General features: G+C 34.6%; 1 protein-coding gene across 1 annotated transcript in view; it reads right to left on the bottom strand.

Moving 5' to 3' along the window:
• LOC145692488 (ATP-binding cassette sub-family C member 4-like) overlaps positions 1 to 20,526 on the bottom strand; it is a 357,392-nt gene that overhangs the window by 43,317 nt on the left and 293,549 nt on the right. Inside the window, exon 23 of the mRNA XM_081767796.1 lies at positions 17,914 to 18,159. Within this exon, the coding sequence (XP_081623922.1) occupies positions 17,914 to 18,159 (246 nt within the window). The remainder of the gene's footprint in view (positions 1 to 17,913; positions 18,160 to 20,526) is intronic.

Below are 20,526 nucleotides of genomic sequence, written 5' to 3'. Positions count from 1 at the left end.
AGAGAAAACAAATGGTATTCAATGTTTTATTTCCAGCACGACTATCGCTAGTCTAGCAATGTTGACGTACCGGTGTCATCACTTGATTGAAAACACAATTCCAGTTATTCCTCCAAACGGGTTCCAACTTACTCAACAACAGAGTATTAAAGCATTAAAATGGTTGAAGTATATGGAACATGTAACAAAGAGATCTATTGTTACTTCGAATAATGCGTTGGAGGAACGGTTTGGCAGATATAAAGTCGATGGTTTTGACGCTAAAACAAACACTATATATCAGTTCATGGGATGTTACTGGCATTCCTGTAAAAGCTGTTATAAAGATAATAGAAATAGCATTTTATGCAAAGAAAATGGTGCGTACAACACTTTTGAAAAGAGATACGAACAAACAGTGCACTGCCGCAACTATTTGAAAAAATTAGGTTATAATTTAATAGAAATTTGGGAATGTGAATGGGATGCAATGGTAAAACGTGATAAACATATACAGAAGATCCTCGAACAACGGTGCAAACATATTCGTGATCCTCTCATTCCGAAATCTGCCTATCAAGGAGGTAGAACAGAAAATTTTAAGTTATATGTAGACTGTGCAGAGGACGAATACGTAGTTTACGTAGATGTCACTTCCCTTTATCCCGCAACAATGTGTAAACGAGGCATGCCTGTGAATGTACCTAAAGTACACAATGGCCCCAATTTCCCCAATGTGCGAAACATTCATGGACTTGTAAAATGCAGTGTTCTTCCACCCTCCGATTTATATTTTCCAATCCTCCCTTATGTTACGGGAGGAAGATTAATCTTTGGATTGTGTAAATCGTGCATGGATGAACAAAATGATGATGATGAATGTACGCACATAGATCTTGAACGTATCATTACCGGTACGTTTTGTACCCCCGAACTGCACAAAGCATTAGACAATGGATATGAGCTTATTGAAATTCATGAAATATGGGAGTTTGATTTATTAGTCCCGGAAAAAGATGTTTGTGAAGGATTATTTGGGTCATATGTGAAATCCTTTTTACAAATGAAACAAGAAGCTTCAGGATTTCCTGCAGAATGCAGTACAAAAGAAGAGCAGGAAAAGTACATTCAAGAATATTTCAGGCATGAGGGAATACAGTTAAATTATGAGAACATAGAATATAATCCAGGCCTGCGCAGTACAGCGAAACTGTTTTTGAATTCGCTGTACGGGAAATGGGGACAAAGAACAGACCTTTCACAGTGCACAATGGTTGATACAGCAGAGGATTTTTTAAAAATTTTAACAGATCCTAAATATGAAATTCAAGCTGTAACACCAGTTGGTGAAACTCATTTAATTGTTCAATATAAAGACTGTGAGAGTGAAAATATCCCATTAGCATTTTCAAATGTTGTGCTGGCAGCATTTATAACCTCATGGGCACGATTGTGGCTGTATGATCTACTAACAAGTGTTGGAGAACAGAATGTAATCTATTGCGATACGGACAGTATCATGTTTATACAAAGAAAAGATGAGCAACTCCCATTAAAATTAAGTTCATATTTGGGTGGGTTAACAAATGAAGTTCCCGAAGGTTGGGAAATACGTAAAGTAATAGCATTAGGTGCAAAGAATTACGCCTACGCTTTACGCAATGCTAGTGGGGAAATGAAATATGTCTATAAAATACGTGGAATAACATTAAATCACAGAACAAGTGATAAAATTAATTTTGATAGTTTTTATGATTTAGTGACGGGGAATCGGGAGGCAACTGTAATCGAAATGCCATCCAAAATTGTTCGGAAACCAGATTTGCGCATCTTTTCTCGAAGAGAACTAAAGACACATCAAATGGTGACCAGTAAACGCAGACGAATAGACGCTGACATTGTGACTGACGTACCAAGAAGTGTTACTGTTCCGTATGGCTATAGATCTCATAAATGATTGGCCAGAGACTCGTTTTTTGGGGGATAAAAAGCAGAGTTTCTATCACATTGTGTCATTTGCAACGAAGATGTTACGTTTTAAACATCCGTGCACTATTCTCATAGCTGGTCCTTCCCGTGCTGGTAAAACTCACTTTGTGAATCGATTAATCAAAGAAAGAAATGATATGTTTAATGTTTCCTTTAAAGAAATTGTATGGTGTTATGGCGCAGTTATACCAAACTTGGACGTTGATGCAAAAATACGTTTTCTGGAAGGAATCCCCGATATAAATACTTTTGATATAAGTGAAAATTCATTACTCATATTAGATGATTTAATGTCAGAAACAAATGACGATGTGGCCAAATTGTTTACCAAGTACGCTCACCACAAGAAATTAACCGTAATATTTATTGTTCAAAATTTATTTCCAAAAAACCGGCATGCTCGAGATAGTAGTTTAAATGCACATTATATAGTGGTATTTAAGAATCCACGTGATAAGTTACAAATTGAATATTTAGCAAGACAAATTATGCCTCGTGAAAGCAAACAACTCGTGAATGTCTTTGAGGAAATTACACAAAAACCACACACGTATTTATTGTTTGACCTTACACAACAAACACATGATGCCCTACGACTAAGAACAAATATATTTCCCGGAGAAATAATGCATGTGTACAGTAGTGTTAAAAACGCGGCCACACCGTTTTATGTTTAGTTAGCATCAAGATGTTGAAGGTAAAACATCATTATAATACGCTCTGCACGCTTGCGAAATGCAAGCCATCCGATCGAAAAGTTATTCTTCAAAACGCACCGGGTGATTTGATTCGTACCATATCACAAGTAGCAAAAAATACTATAAAAGGAAATATCCCCATATCATTAATTCAGAAGCAAAGGCTCCGTAGACATAAGAAGATCTTACGTGCTCTCTCCTCAAAACTTTCTCTTAAAAAGAAAAAGAAATTATTACTACAGAAAGGTGGTGCATTACTTCCATTAATTCTCGGGCCACTCATTGGTGCCTTAGCCTCAACAATTTTTGGAAGATAACATGTCGGAATTACGTAAAATGCTATTAGTTCCAGAAAATGCACTTCATAGAATACAATCTAATTTAAAGACGCATGAAGCACATCAATCAAGACTAGATAAAGATATGAGCGAAATCTTACATCGTACAGATTTGAGTAGAGAACAAAAATGGAAATTGTATCAGCAAGTATTACATCAATATTTACATTATAAATCGGGTCCCACACCGGAAAATCCTATTGCCCTACCCATTGTTGACTCAGAAAATGCAAGTAGTCGTACAGATAGTGGTATTTTAACTCTTGTACCCGACATATTACAATCAGTACCGAAAACACTTCGAAGGAAAACGGATTTATTACTTAAACAACTCATTAATTCACAGAAAATCTCGTGGGATCAAACAGGTACAGTAGCTATCGATGGAAATATCATTCCCGGTTCCAATATTATCGATTTAGTAAATGATGTCGTTCGTACACGGAAATATTCAACACAACCAGTAGGATTACAGCCATTTAAAACGTTATTGGATGATATTAATGTTCCTCGGGAATTTATTAGTTCACGTACACCAGGACCGCCTTCACCTGCTTTTACAACCCCGAAAGTGACTGGCAGTAAAATTCGAAAACGGCATTCTTCTTCGACTGCAGTATCTCCCGCAATTGCAGCTAACGTATTTCGGTATTGGAAAGAATATAAAATGTAAATAAGAAATGAAAAAAATATCAAAAATCTATTACAAGTATTCAGATCCTGCATCTTTATCCAGTGTTAGTACATTAGAACGTAAAACAAAATTATCCCGAGAGAAAATTAAAAAATGGTTAGCATCACAAGATGCATATACAATGCACGCTCCAATACGAAAAACATTTCCACGGAAACAATATTATGTTAGTGGTCCTAATGAAACATTACAATGCGATTTGGCGGACATGCAAAATATTGCAAAGTATAATGACGGATATCGCTATATTTTATGTGCAATTGACATTTTTTCACGGTACTTGTATTGCATTCCTGTGAAAACAAAGAAAGGGCCTGAAATGGCTAATGCAATAACTTCAATTTTAAACCAAGTGCCATTACTGGTTCACGTTCAAACTGATTTAGGGTCAGAATTTTATAATCGTCATGTAAAGAAAGTGTTTAAACATTTTGGGATTAATCATTATAGTGTACATTCGGAAATGAAATGTGCGTTAGTAGAAAGAGTAATTCGTACCATTAAAAGTAAAATATATCGTTATTTTACTGCAGAAAATACGTATCGGTACATTGATGTGTTGGATCAAATTGTACACAATTATAATCATAGTTATCATTCAACTATTAAAATGGCACCCGCAGAAGTAAATGATTCAAATATCAATCAAGTGTGGAATACGCTGTACGGAAAGACTGTACATAAGAAGAAATTAACTTGTAAATTTCAAGCAGGAGATTATGTTCGTATTACTAAATATAAACATAAGCTTGAAAAAGGATATTTGCCAAATTGGTCTCGAGAAATATTTCTTGTTGATAAATGTATAAAATCAAATCCTGTAACTTATAAATTAAAAGACTGGAATGGTGATGAAATTAAAGGAATATTTTATGCTGAAGAATTACAAAAAATATTTCTAAGCTCAAACAAAACCTATTTAATTGAAAAAGTTCTTCAACGTAAGAAGGGGTGGGTTTTCGTAAAATGGTTAGGCTACCCAGAAAGTATGAATTCGTGGATTCGAGTATCTAGTATTCAGTCTGCATAATGAATTCGTCATTGAAACACGGTTTTTACGTGACGTTACCTTCCAATGCAAGTAGTACACTTTTTGATAATACAACATCCTCATTTCGAGTAAAACTTGCAAGGGCCATAGATTTAACGGACGGAGAGTGGGTTGTGGGCTTAACACAAATTAATATACCGTGGAGTTTTTATAATGTTGGTCCGGGTGAACAAATTACAATCGATACATTTATTGATGGTGAATATATTCGATATCCTGTTAAAGTAACAGAGGGATATTATGCATCCATTAAAGCCATCTTAAATCTAATTCCCGAAAAAGTACGTATAATAAAATATAATTATTTTAAGAATCAAGTGTATATTCAACATTCCTTCCGGTCACGTGATCGGTGTATTCTAGACATAACAAAAGGTTTACAACATATACTCGGTTTTATGAATGAAAATTCAAATTTTTATAATTCAGTGGTGTATATAAAAGATCAACATAGGGAACAATTTCTGGCTCCTCAGGGAAAATATCCCTGTAACCTTGATTATAATATTCCAACAGAAGTTAACGTATGTGTGGATATTGTAAAACAACAAGAAGAAATTGGACCTTTACTTCGTAAAATTAGTATATTTTACGAGCGGTATGGACGAATCAAAAATATTTTATTTCATAACCCGCAGTACGTGAAAGTTGAAAAGAAATATTTTGATACAATAGAAGTAAACTTAAAAGATGAACTCGGTATAAACTTACCATTTCGTTTTGGAACTTCGAACTTGACACTTCACTTTAAACGAAAATGATTTCTGAAAGCATCGAAGACAGTTTCTACATTACACTGGTTTCAAATGCAAGTACAGATGTTTATCCTAAAAATAGTCCAACCCATTTCATTAATAATTTGAAAAATACTGTACGTTTAACAGATACGGATTGGTGTGTCGGATTAAGTGAAATACATATTCCTTTAACGTGTCATAATGTCACCGAAGATGAAAATATCGTTTGGTACAAATTAGAAGGTCATGAAATTATGAAAAGTAAAATTACTCCTGGATATTATGCAAACATTGAACACATACTGGAAGAATTAAATAAAGTTTCAGAATTTATACGATTTAACGCTTCCAATATTATTCATGTTACTTCTGAACCAAACGTTGAATTTATAACACTTTCACCTACTTTGGCTATACAACTAGGTTTTCATGAAAAAAATGATCTCATTATTCAAAAACAGGGATTTAAACAACCATACTTAGATATTGGATATCCTTTTCAAATTTTTGTGTATACTGATCTTATTGAATATCAATTGGTGGGAGATACACAAGCTCCCTTACTACGTATTGCAACTGTTGGCAATATGACTTATGGAAAAGTTCAAACGTTACGATATCAAGATATTCACTATATACCACTCTCTAAATTTTGCTTTAACAGTGTTGAAATACTACTAAAGGACCACGCAGGACGAAATTTACCATTTCGTTCCGGGACATTGACAGTGACACTTCATTTTAAACGTTCTCCTGGAAAATGAAAAAGCAACATACGTATTATCAGCGGGGACGTGGCCTTCCCTTCTTTTCAGGTCCAGTTTATCAACGGGGTCATGGGATTGGTAGTTTCTTTAAAGGTTTATTTCGTTTTGCATTGCCTTTATTAAAACAAGGTGCCAAAGCTGTAGGCCGGCAAGCGTTACAAACAGGAATACAAGTTGCAGGTGATGTACTAGAAGACCGTCCATTTAAAGAATCCGTTCGTGCTCGCGTAGAAGAAGCTGGAGAAACATTAAAAACTAAAGCTGCAAATAAACTTAGTCAGTTGTTAACCGGTAGTGGTAAGAGACGTCCACGAAAACGTAAGGCTCCTGCTATTGTACAATTCGGCCCTCCGGTCAAACGTAATCGAAAATATTCCGGTGATATATTTAGTTAATCATGGCTTTACTCAGTGGAAGTAGTCCTGAATGTTGTACAAGTGAACTTGATTTGTTTACTATTCCAATGACTCAAACTGCTATTGAGTCATCTTCCACTGTTGAATATCGTCCGGTTTCTACTTTATCGTCAGAAGGACCAATTGAATTTGTTGTACCTGGTGAAACTGGTGATTTTATTCACACTGCATACTTGTATCTCTATGTAAAATGTAAAATTACAAAAAACGATAATACAAATTTAGTTGCGGCGGATATTGTTGCACCTGTAAATAATTTTCTTCATTCGTTATTTAGTCAAGTTGATGTTTTATTAAATGATAAATTAATTAGTTCATCATCTGGTTCATATCCGTACCGTGCTTATATCGAAACATTATTAAATTATGGTAGTGATGCCGCTCGAACCCATTTAACTGGGGGCTTATGGTATAAAGATACTGCAAACCAATTTAATGTATTAGGTAATGCAAATACTGGATTTACAAATCGTGCCCAGTATGTTAGAAATAGTGCATCATTCGATATGTATGGCCGTATCCATGCTGATATTGCCGGTGTGGGATGCATTCTTCCTAATAAAGTAAGCTTACGTGTAAAATTACATCGTACAAAAGATACGTTTTGTTTAATGTCTGCTGAAAATACAGCATATAAAGTGAAACTTGAAGACGTAACACTTCACGTGCGGCGTCTAGATATTGCTGCCGACTTAGCTATGCAAATCAATGCTGGCATGGAACACATTCCGGCCAGCATACCTCTTACTCGTGTTGAAACTCGTACCTATACCATTCCCGCAGAAGTAAGTTCATATAATCTCGATAATTTATTTTTGGGTAAAGTACCAAAAGGTGTTGTTATAGGTTTTGTATCAAACGCTGCATTTAATGGTCAACCACATGTAAATCCTTTTGAATTTCAACATTTTAACGTTAACAAACTGCAATTACAAGTTGGTTCAAAATCATTTCCACCGACACCCCTCACTCCTAATTTTGAAAATGGGTTATATGTTCAAACATATTCCACTCTGTTTTCCGGTACCGGTATATATTATCAAGATCATTCACATACAATTTCCCGTGAAGAATTTCGACATGGATACACTTTGTACCCGTTCATTCTATCTCCAACAGGAACATTAGATGATTCTACGTGGGATGTCATACGTGATTCCCCTGTCAATTTAAAATTATCATTTTCTCAACCTCTACAAAATTCCATTACATGTATTGTATACGCTCAATTTGACTCTCTCATTCAAATCGATAAAGACAGGAATGTATATACTGATCATACAATGTAAAATTTCGTCATTTGAGTGCCATGAGGGTTATTGTTCACTTCTCCGCGTTCAACGATAATGATGATCATATTATTATTAAGGAACTTGCAATTGTAAATCCTGATATCCCCTTTGTACAAAGCTGGATTTTTAAACCACCATATCCATTACATGAATTACGTGTGCCGCTCATACTTTCGAATAAACATCTAGTACAACATGATTATGGTATTGACTGGTACAATGGCGATGTAGATTACTCATTGTTACCTACTATATTGAAACAATATTGTGCTAATACCTGTACCTTGTATACTTATGGTAAAACACGTCAGGACTATCTGAGCAACTATTGGAACGGACTGTTGTGAATTTAGAAGATTTACAGTGCCCAAAAGCGTCTTCCTTGGGATTTCATGTTTACTCTTGTGCTTATTTAAAACATAGATTTGGACAATTTAAGTGTTGTGTGCGTGAAGCTTTATTATATGCCGAATACTTAAAAGTCTATGGTTATGTTTTATACGTAAATCCAAATAGTGCAACGTATGTTCCATCCAAAATAAAACAAGAGGAGGAAAGTAAGGATGAAATAGACTAATAAACATGTATAGTGATCAATTATTACAAGTGTTACTAAAGGACTGCATTACCGCTGCAAATGTGACTGGAATTTATCCCATTGATCGTTTACCTATACTTGTTCAACACCCTGTAGGACTGATTATTAATTTGGACAACTCTGATTTACCTGGTAGCCATTGGGTAGCGATCTATATCAATAACAATAAACATGGATACTATTTTGATTCTCTGGCACAGGGTGTGCCTAAACTAATTCAACAGTTCCTACAAAGGAATTGTAAACTCTATTTTGTAAATACTGTACAAGTTCAAGATAATCATTCTATCATGTGTGGATATTTTGTATTATATTTTCTGTATTATATGATACGTGGTGTTTCATTTGACAAATGTATTGCAATGTTTAATCATAAACAATTAAAAAATAATGATAAGCTTGTCAAAAAAACATGTAGAAAACATAATGAAAAAGAAAAAAGTAGATGTTTGTAGATTTTTAGAAATAAATAAATACCAATTTTTTAAACTTTTATATTTTTATTTCTCCATAAAATATATCTTCCTTACAATAGTTTTAAGATTACAATGAAAACATTAAACTTGCTATGCCCTTAGTAAGGGTTGTGGATCGCTCATTTTTCCACCAATAATTCAATTGTTGTGCATTTCGATATGCACATGCCGATTTTGATTCTACTTGCTTATGAAATGAACAAATTTCATTACAAACGGTACCTTGTAATTCTGCTAATGGTGGACAACCTTTTCTTTCCAGATCCACAACGTTTGCTAACGCAAAGATTTTCTTTATCCAAATGGATTTTTCCCCACCTTTACAAAGGAAAGTTGCATCTGGTGCACAAAAATCATACATAATATTCCGAATATGTGATACGAGATAGCCAGTCTTACTAGACCATGACAAGCCATGCAAGTGGTTTGTAAGCCAATCGATTTGTTTTTGGCAACCTATTGGTAAATCGTTAAATTCACATGGTACTTTTACTAAACAATGAAAATTTAAAGTATCATCACACGCAGTAAGACAAAATTCACGTATCACAAATTCATTCGGGGAAATCTTAAATCCCTGTATGTCTACAATATACATTTTATGGCAAACTGAAATTTCACACGAACGTTCCATGACAACTGGAATAAGTTGTCCAATAAATTCAGTATTTTTTAAACATTCACCAGTTTTTAACATAAAGTTTGTGATTGAAATTTCACGATGCCGTTCATGAAAAATTTCAAAGAGTTCTACTAAAGTCTCATCATTCAACAAGTGCTTTTCAAGAAAAGTTCCAGGATTATGCTGCATACCACTTATTCCATTTGAGCGTAAGTATACACTTATCGTTTCTAACACACAACTTTCACTAATGTTTTGTCCACAATTCTCACTATCACAATACATGATTACTAATAAAAGGAAATCAAACAATACACAATTTACCATATGTCCACGTATTTCCCATAATCCTTTTCTAGTAAAATTTTTAATAGAATGGGTCTATATTCAAAGTCCCACACAAGATCTCGGAAACGTTCAATGAAATTCCATATCATCGCAAAAGGCTGTCCATGCTTTCTTCTGTAAATTGATAATAATTCTTCACGAACTTCAAATTTCGTTACAGCATCTATAGCTTTCCGTTCAAGAGATTCCGTATCCAACACCAAACAATCATGTGTCCATTGACTGCAGTCTCCGAACCCGCAAGCAAAACAAATACATATATCGTCTGGTTTCCAGTATATTATACAGTCTTTTATACAATCCAATGATGTACGTTCCACAGTACACTCACATGGCAAATTCAAAAATTCTTCCAACTCCCAATTCTCCACCGGGGAATTACTCACTGTTGGTGAAGGTGTAGGGGCATATTCTTCTATTTCATGATCCACATCAAGTAACGGGAAAACTTCTGTTTCCAGTGGCGGAGATTGCGGGCTCACCACCGGGTGGGATAAAAATTCTGTTCCCGGTAATACATCCAAGTTGGCCGGGGTAACTTCTGTTTCCAGTGGCGGAGGTTGCGGGCTCACCAGCGGTTGGGATGAAAATTCTGTTCCCGGTAATACATCCAAGTTAGACGGAGTAGCTTCTGTTACCAATGGCGGAAAATGCGGGCTCACCACCGGTTGGGATAAAACCTCTGTCCCCGGCAAAGATGATGATTCTGCGAGATCACTTTCACCTCTTGTACTAAAATTCAAAGGTTTCGGTAAATCCATGCTTTTAAAACCAATCTATAACTCCTTTTCACTAAAAACACTGGCTATTTAATATGCTTCGTCCATCACGTGATATCCCATTCCAACGATCCAAATTTCTAGCATATTCTCCAGCAACAGCTGTCGCGTTACATGTGCTGAATATTAATGAATTACCTTGTTCTACGTGTGTGATCTGCATATTTTATTTCCGAAAGGTCTTTTCTGTATTCTGCTTGTCCAATTAACATTTCTTTTCACCGGAAAAAAGGTGTATCCATTCTTCAAACTGTCATACTATAAAAAAGACCGCCCGTAAAAACAATTATTATGTGTCATGTTACCTCCGGCCGCACCTGCATACATTATGTGTCATTAATATGCGGGAAAGGGTGTATCCATTTTTTTAAAACGTGCATTACCAAGTGCTACCATGTCAGAAAAGTACACAAAGCAAATTCAAGGTTAGTGTACTAGATGCCCCCAATCTACTGTAATGCCGTATTAACCTCAGGATATAATCTACCTGTAGATTATGTTATACATGTATCTGCACCCGATGATAAAAATGCTAAGCGCCTAAGGATGTGTTATGAGAAATCCCTACAGTTGGCTATGGACAATGACATAACGACCATTGCCTTTCCAAATATAGCTACAGGAGTATTTAACTACCCGAAATTGGAGGCTGCAAGAATTGCTTTGAACGTAGTAAGAGAGTATCTCGAGGAGTACCTCGATTATTTTGAAAAAATAATTTTTGTTCAATTCGATAAACAAAATCAAATTATTTACGAAAAAGTGATGCACGAATATTTCCCGAAATGAGTTTTTTGTCCTTTACAAGAGCATAAAATTTATATAATGTACTTAACCTAGAGATTAGTTTATTACTGGCCTAACAGGGAGTTATTTCTACGTTAATTTGCAGTATGTTAGTACAACCTTTTACCACTACAAAAAAAATCCTGTGTCCATTATTCTGTTAAAGTGCAGGTCCAGAGGAATTATTAAACCATCTCCCAAGAACAGTTTCAGCTATGACTTGTCTACCTCCATTGTTGAAAATAAAATTAGGTGAAGTACTGAGATGAACTAGTAGGCATTCCACTTACCTATAGAAAAGAAGGAAACATTGAAATTAGTAACGCAATTTAACAGGAACATATATACTTAGGCTAACAGAGATAATAATCAATAGAACATGTGAAAATTTTAAATTTCTCATTATATTTAATTTGTGTTTCAGATAACCTATTTTGTTTTAAGCTGCATTATCCTATCTTTCTCTTTCCCACATGTGACGTCTAATAACACCGAGTTCCAAATAACATCTGGTTTATTTTTCCGTAAACTCCCAAATGTTATTTTGTACCAACACTCATTACCGATATCTTTTAATTTGACATTTTCCTTTCCGCATGATGTTAAGGTTTCTTCTCTTTTTGAATCTCTGCTTTGCAACGAAAATGACACTCTAGCTCCAGATGTCTGCGAAGCTGCAAAAGACTTACATGATCTGCAAGTCCACATTAACGATTATTTTTTAAAGCCTCCAAATCCACGATTTCATCGATTATCAACCAGATCTCCACGTGCACTGTTAGGGTTCATTGGGAAAGCATTGAATTGGTGTTGTGACGTAGCTGACAGTTCTTCTATTGATTCGATAAATAAAAAGGAATTTCATTTGGAACAAACTGTACTGGGTTTACAAAAACAATTGTTAAAAAACAATTTATATATTCAAAACACAACTTCAGAATTTTTAAGTTTTCAAGATCAAATACAGGATAATTTTCAAAAAATTAGAAATTTTTCGGCAAAAATATTGGATCAAGAACATGATCTGGGAGATCATCTTAATAAGCTTGCAAATCGAGTTCATAAAGAGGTCATTTCGTTCATTCAAGAGTTTTATTCGATTTCAACGCAGTTTGTACAGTTTCTACAAATTTTTAAATACGATCTGACAATTCAGATGTGTACAGATGCTAGGCTGAACCCTAATATAATTCCTTATAAAGTGTTGCACGCACATTTATTTGAATTTGAGAATATCATTTTGAAAAATGGATATAAGTTAGCCATAGATAAGTCGTTATTGGAGATGTATTATTCAATTAATGTTTTGACTTGTTCAATCACCGACACGTACATTTATCTACAGATGAAAATTCCGATTGTTGAAATACAGCCTTCATTTGAGTTATATGATGTGCAGCCACTTCCGTTTGCTGTATACAACCAAACTTGTACCGTTGATATCCAGCCTTTAGTTATGGTAGTTCAAGATAAAAAAGATCTTATACCAATAACAGGAACAAGCCTACTTGCTTGTCATTATAGCCAATCAAAGTTATGTAAGATACCTACACACACTGTGACACGTTCTCGTTTAATAAATTGTGCTCACGCAGCTTTCGTTGCCAGTACAGTCAGGGAAATATTACACAACTGTGACCATACGTGCTATGATTCGAAAGAGGCACAGATTATAGACATTGGATCGCATGAGTTTGTTTTAATACACCCACCAGAATTTCTAACTTTGAAGACTAGAGAAAATGTGTCTACCATTCGAGTTCCAGAAGAAGCCAGATTATACGGAGCCCTTAAAATTCGAATACCATGCAATACTAAATTAATTGTGGAGAGAAATCTTTTCGTCAGATCGGATTTTCCGTGTCTCGACAATGATCTTACAGAACCTGTATTTTTACATCTTTTTCCGAGCCAGCTAGTCTCTAATGATCTGATGCTATTACGATCTACGTATAAAGGGAATGAATTTTTTAATGTTTCATCTTTACTTAACGATGTTTGGAGTTCTTCAATCCGACATATGAATATATCAGCATTTACGATAATTGACCAGACGCCCATTAAGATGCCTATCTATAAGCATGAATATTTTATACCAGGAATTATTATTATTTGGAATGTCATCATAACTCTTCTACTTATTTATTTGCTAAGAGAACATGGGATTTTCAATTTTATATGGTTTTGTAGAAAATGTAGTGCGTCTACGGAATTCTCTTTGCAAGAATTGAGCTACTTTTTAGACATTGTGCAAACCGTTATTGCAGTTGTAAGTCTAATTTTGCTCTATAGAGTAATGAAAAGTTTAATGAAAAAAATTGGTGATGATACGCCACTGCAGATGAAGAGTTTTGAGAATAATTGTAACGAGAGGATTGAAGAAAGAGATCAAGAACCTGAAGTGACCCCAGAAAAGTTCACCACTTCGAACAGAAATGAGGATGCACATTCAGTGTCAGAATTGAGTTTACCTCCTCCTCCGGAAGAATTGATAGTTAATGACGGAAGTTTTGGTACAGAGATTATAGTACCACCTTCTACCGTCCTGGAATTAAGGAAATCTAACGTAAAATCTTCGTACATTTCCAACTATATAGTGTATTCTTAAAAGCGGATACGGAAACTGAGATGTCGAGCAATTCACGCATTTTGTGAAACAGCATCTAGAAGAAGATATTAGAACGTATATACGCACGACCATATAAAATTGAGAATCATTACCGGACATACCTATTTTTATGAATTTAGAGACCTTCTTCTCCCCCCCCCCCACAATTTTTATTTCCAACATAATTTTACTAACACAATCGAGTATTGGGCGATAAAACCCAATCCAACCTCTAGTTACCTTAAATTCCCAACCTAATCAGGAAATGGGTTAGGTTTATGTTGGAAATAATGAGCCCCCGGCCCCCTTTAGAGTATGATATTAAGAAAATTGTATTTAAGATTTTAATAGGAAATTGTTTAGATATTTTGGGCATTTGGTCAGATCATGAATATGAAGTACTTATACTGATACTAACTCTTTCTTTTTCTTCTTTTTTATGCTTTTCTATTGTCTCGATTTTACTGATGCCTCCTACCCACCTCTACTGAAATACTATGATCACCCTCAGACTTTCATAAAAACCACCCTCACAGTCCTCAAATAACGACACTTCCTTTATTTATCTTCCCTGATTTTTTTTTCGATACCTTGATATTGTTACCTGAGTTGCCAACCCTGTTTCTCATCGGAAGTAACTCTTCGGATAATAACTTTACCGCATTTCACTCTAATTTTACTTACTTTAAAATCTTCTCCACACTTCCATTATTTTGTAAAACCAACCCCCCGAGACGCCACTAAATTCACGTTTAGGTACCTTGACTTTGAAATCGCCTTTCAAAAGCCTAATAATAGTTATCTTAATCAAATCTTACTTTCCCAATATCATTATCCTTGTTTTTGAACTCTTGTGCCCCCCCCCAAATTAAAAACAGTCATTATAACTTGTCATTTGTTTTGCTCCTATCCTTCTGTTTGTAAACAAACATCGGCCATTACTATACCGAGAGCCTTTGCGAAAACTCCCATCCCTCCCTCATAGCGTCATGGCAGCCATCTTGAAAATTTTCATGTTTACATTTTCCCACGGCTTAGAGACTGTGTTCCTTTGCCATATTTTCGCTACAATTCCTATTTCTTTATATTATAACATCTATAATTTCACTTTTTGCCCCTTCTGATACACACCCTTTCTTAATCTTCATCCTAGATACACATATACAGAGTCACATGTTTCTGATAACTTCAATCACTATTCCTTTTTTCCTTTAATATTTTTTTTTATAAAAAAAATTTATCTCCCCACAACCCCTTTCCGTACCTCAATGCAGAATAACACCACTAAGAAGAAGAGGATTTATGGACATCAAGAGATATCGACGCTCAGATTTGAACCTCACGATTTGCCCACCAACCGACGCAAGGAATGATATGTTGCTGAACGTTTTTTTTCTCTCACTTTTTGTTCACACTAATTTTTTGATGCACGTAAAACTCACCTTATCACACGTCACGGACATAAATATTGCTACTATAAATATATTATAATTATACATCTTCAAGCAAGCTCACAGCCACACCCCATCACCCCCAGCGTCATCCTTCCAGTTCAGCCGATAACATCTGCCATCTGGTGACAGCTACTTCAACTTCACTACGTCCTTTGCATATAGTCAACGACCAAGCTGGAGTAGATTATCTTGCAGCTGAGACTCTGCCGATTCAGCATTCTACAGTTTCAAGTTCAATGTTATAAACAAGACCATGTGCTTCAGTATCTTAACGATTACGTCAACTATTTAAATGGGAGAAAAGACAGGAACTATCCAAGACATTGAAAGATGATGCTTTCAAATTGACAAATTAACTTTCTTGTGTGTTTATTCTTCAAATATTGATTGATTGATTGGTTTAGTGCTACATTTTATTATCTGTTAACGCTAGTGATTTAAGTGTTTTTTTTTAGTGATGTGTGATTAATTATTATTTTTTTTATATATAACGTACATAAAGTTCATATAATACAAAGTATATATACAGTGCGTTCAATAAGTAATTGGACCTGAAACGACAGCGTTCCTCTTTTCGTCGTTCAGTAAGATTTAGTGGCGGGAATGTAGAGATATTGGATTTCCCTAATATTTTTAATATTCAGTATATAAACAAATCAAGATTTAAAAACGATTTTATTTTTTATATATTTTTTTTACTTTTTTTTCTTTCTTTATTTTTTGTGGATGATGAGAGACAGACACAACTTGGAATAATAAGACAGTCAGCAAACATTTCAAAATTCTCTTTAGTAGACGATTCCTCATTCTTCATTCTTGGTAAATTTATGTAACTTATGTAATCTGATGTAACCAAAGCGTTCTGTAACTGTTGACAAATTATTAAATAAGTCGAGAAATCCATTTACCTTGCACTTTCCTGAATCCTACACGTGCGTACTTTGGATGTTTTTCCGTAATTTCGTCGGCCATCTTCCTACTTTGTTTCATATAAAAACGTCCCAGGACCCGGAAGAGGGGAGTAGCACTCGAGAAGCGGTGAAGTACACGAGGAGCGGTAAAGTTCACGAGGAGCGAGTGTGAGCAAAACGACAGGAGAGACCTATACCAAGTTCCTCGCCAATTCGACACAGAAGCCGAGACATGGAAACCACCAGTCGACGACCAGGAACGGAGGTACGGAATACACATCCAAGGTCCTAAACGCCCAAACAACCTTCCTTTTCTTTCTTCCTAAACAAACTCTCGACTCTCTCTTTTTTTTAAATATTTGTTTTTATTTATTTCTACCCACATGCCCTATAAACTAAAAACGCTCGTCGTCTTCTCAGTTACCTCTCAATTCTACCAGTGAGCTGTATTTCCCAAATTAACGATTATAGTTTCCTTTCTTTCTTCAAAACGACGACGAAAGCATTCCTACCGAATGCACAAGCGTAAGACTTCTTTTGGACCCGCTAGTACTGTTGAGTAACTATGTCATAAATGCAGTGTATCCTTACAATAAAGAGTTTCTGAAACGTCAATGAAAGGTTATTTTTCTGTATGACAAAATTACCGTAGATTACTGAATTTGAGTTAACCATAAAATGAACAAATTAAGAAATGAATAATCTAATAATACTGAAAATATAAAACCATAGAATTGCACGAGACAATAATCTGATATACGGTTTTGCATTATACTTTGAAACTGAAAAGAAACACACGGATATTAGAATTTACAGGGTGAGTAATTTGATTTCAGAAAACTTTATTTCAAATTATTAAATTAATTCATCATGAATTTATCCTTTCGTGTTTCTTTGCTGCCTTTTTTAAAAAAAATCTCAATAAATTTTTCTGTCACAACACGCTAAACACATGTTAAGAACATCTTCCTAAAGTTAATAGAAACTTATGGAGCAAGGATTAATTACTAAACGGTTACTTGTTATGTATTAGATATCTTTGATGTAAATTGTGCAGTTGATATAAGAAGGTAAGACCTAAGGGTTCAGTTATCATTGGTACTTGCGCCTTGGGGTAATTTTTAATGAGAACAATAAATTCCACTTGTAGTTTCACTCATCGAAGTTCACTAATTCTTTGATTTAAGTAGTTACCCAATTATCACAACATTGATAGATGAAAAGATGATCTGCAACACTCTTTGAAAATTATATGCAATTCACATACCCATTAAAGCAGTCTGTAGAATCATAGAACAGCTTGTCTAGGAAGTTGGTGAATATAGCTTTGTTATGGTTCTTATAATAATTAATAAACTAATATATCTTACCTCATCCAGTGCCCTCCAAATTTTATAGTCCGTGTATTCTCTGAAAGGATCAAGATTTTTCCGTAAGGTTCCATAGAATAGGATAGGATCCTGTGGAATTATAGAAATCTTGCTTCTGAGATCCATTAGACCCAGAGTTTTAATATCAATTCCATCTATGGTGATAAGTCCATCTGGTTCTGACATCCTAAATAATGCCACTACTAAGGAAGATTTTCCTGCACCAGTTCGTCCTACAACTCCAATCTGTAGCAAAAAAATAAGAATTAGTATTGAAAGTTTTCTTTAAAAATATGAAACGTAATACTAGATCTTATATAAAAAGGTAATTTTTATTTATTTTTGACATTGCTTGCTCAATTATAATTCCATCTTAGCAACTGAAGCTAGAACGCTATACATTAGGATGGATCAGAAAACAAAGTGAATAATATTATAATGGACTATTCACAAAATATTATTTCTCAAGATATTTTAAGATCAAGAGTCACGTTTATATTTCGTTTGTAAGTCTTCAGAATAGTAAAGGAAAGTCACTGAAATGAAAGAAATTTAAACAATTTCAAATCACAAACTTACAGTCAAGGATTTTAATGTTGAATAGACCGTAATAACAACACCAGATCTCATAACAAACATTTACACATGCAAAATATTTTTTCTCTCGACTTTTCAAGAATGCATTACGTCAGCATCTCCTTACTCAATCTCAGACACACAAGAGGTTAATGCATTAATGTCAAATCATTTAAAATGTGAAGATGTAGTGTTATTAGGTTACTTACATTTCATTCATCTGAACTCCATCCACTTCATTGCTTCTCATTCACATGTGTGCAAATACCAACTAAATTTGTAAATTATCTAAGATTATTCGTAGTTAGGGCTCGAACCTCATGTAATTGTTCTTAATTTTGGCAAAATACATTCTGTTTAAGTTACCAGTACATAAGTATAATTTAAAATCGTTTTGAATAACATTTTGTTTTAAAAAAGTATGTTTTATCGAATGTTAAGTGTATATACATGGTAGATCAAAACACTAAAAAACAGACACATAACGCTTGAGATGAGTGGCATAGGTGGTTTTGTTGCCATTTTGTTACCCCTTATTAGTTACTTACTACAATTGTTTTAATTTGTTCAACTATTCCATATAACATAATTAAATAATTGACTTGACTTGAAAGTAATCAAGAACACGACAAAATCGCAACAGTGTCGATAAAAAATTCTAGAGTGTTAATGGAGGGAGAAAAACTAAAAGGGGTGTGAATGAATAACAATTGCTAGACGGAATGAAAGCTAGCAACTTCCATGCCAAGGTGGAAAAATTAAATAAGGATCATGATGTATGCAACTTTCTAAATTTACTGCAAATGACCCACCAGAGATGGGAAAATACTTATAATGATAAGCAATTTATTCGGGAAGGTAAGAAAGATTCAAGTTTGAACTCGTAATAACTCGTTTTATGGGGAGTGTGTTTAGCTGCAGTAGAAGACGACGTTGGATCGAGGTGAGGATGTACGGGTGCGCTTAATAAGAAAAAGTTTACTTTGTCCTCGGGGAGTACGTCTAGAGACACAATTTTTTTTTATCTATGCTTGACATTATTCTGCCACTTAATGTAACCGTTATCGCTTTAAACAACAGAGACAGGCTCCTTTCAAGCCTAATAAACAAAAACACGTACACAATTTAGAATCAGTTCAATTCGAATGAAAAATGTTACCTGGTTGCAAAGGAAGGTTACATTTTTACAAATTTACTCTTGGGGTACTCGTGAAGTGACAATAGCATAATTTTGTTTTGTTTTATTCGAAGGATAAGAGAAATATTTTTTTTTTTTTTGCATTGAGCAAAGAATGGAGTTCAGTCAATTCGATATAATAACTACTCTGCCATTTTTAATATTTAGTATTGTATATACTTCTATAGACTTAGCAGTATGAATAACATTATTAGTTGTATTAGAATACATTTTATTATTTCATAGTTAAATTCAATATTGTTAGGAAGCGTTAGTTTGGAGCTAATAACCAATTTACGTCAAATGACAGTAAGAGAGTTTCTAGTTCCTATAGTGAGTCTGTAGAGTAGCAACGACGATTGTTAGTTTGGGATACAAAGACCTGAGCGGTAGGTAAGATTTAGTATTGTTTGTATTAGAACTGAAATTTTACTTATACCCGCAACGTATAAACCAATATCAGTCAAATGATTACAGTGGGAAGTTTATAGAATACCCGGGCACAAAAAGGGAAAATTGATGTTTTGGCACATACGTCATTGCTATTCTGTACGTGCCAGTAATTCCAATTTAACCATTTTGAGGCTAAATATAACCACTTTCACATACTGATTTGCTAGAAAAGATGTGATTTAGCTACTATTTTGGCTAACTTTGTGCCCAAAGTTACCAATATCTGGTCATTTCTTCTTAGTAGTAACAGGATTTATTTTCTAATTAAAATTTACATTAGAAAAATATGATTTAAAGCGATCTCAAACTTATTTTTCTGCCTTTGCTTGCAGCAGCACTTCTATCACCAACCAGGGTGTTTTACTTGCATCAGTCTCATCTATGTGGCACGGTATCACTGCAAATAC

Source organism: Thermobia domestica, chromosome 8 (genome assembly GCF_964235325.1).
Source record: "Thermobia domestica chromosome 8, izTheDome1.hap1.1, whole genome shotgun sequence".
NCBI lineage: Eukaryota > Metazoa > Arthropoda > Insecta > Zygentoma > Lepismatidae > Thermobia > Thermobia domestica.
This window is presented reverse-complemented; position numbering and strand designations above follow the sequence as displayed.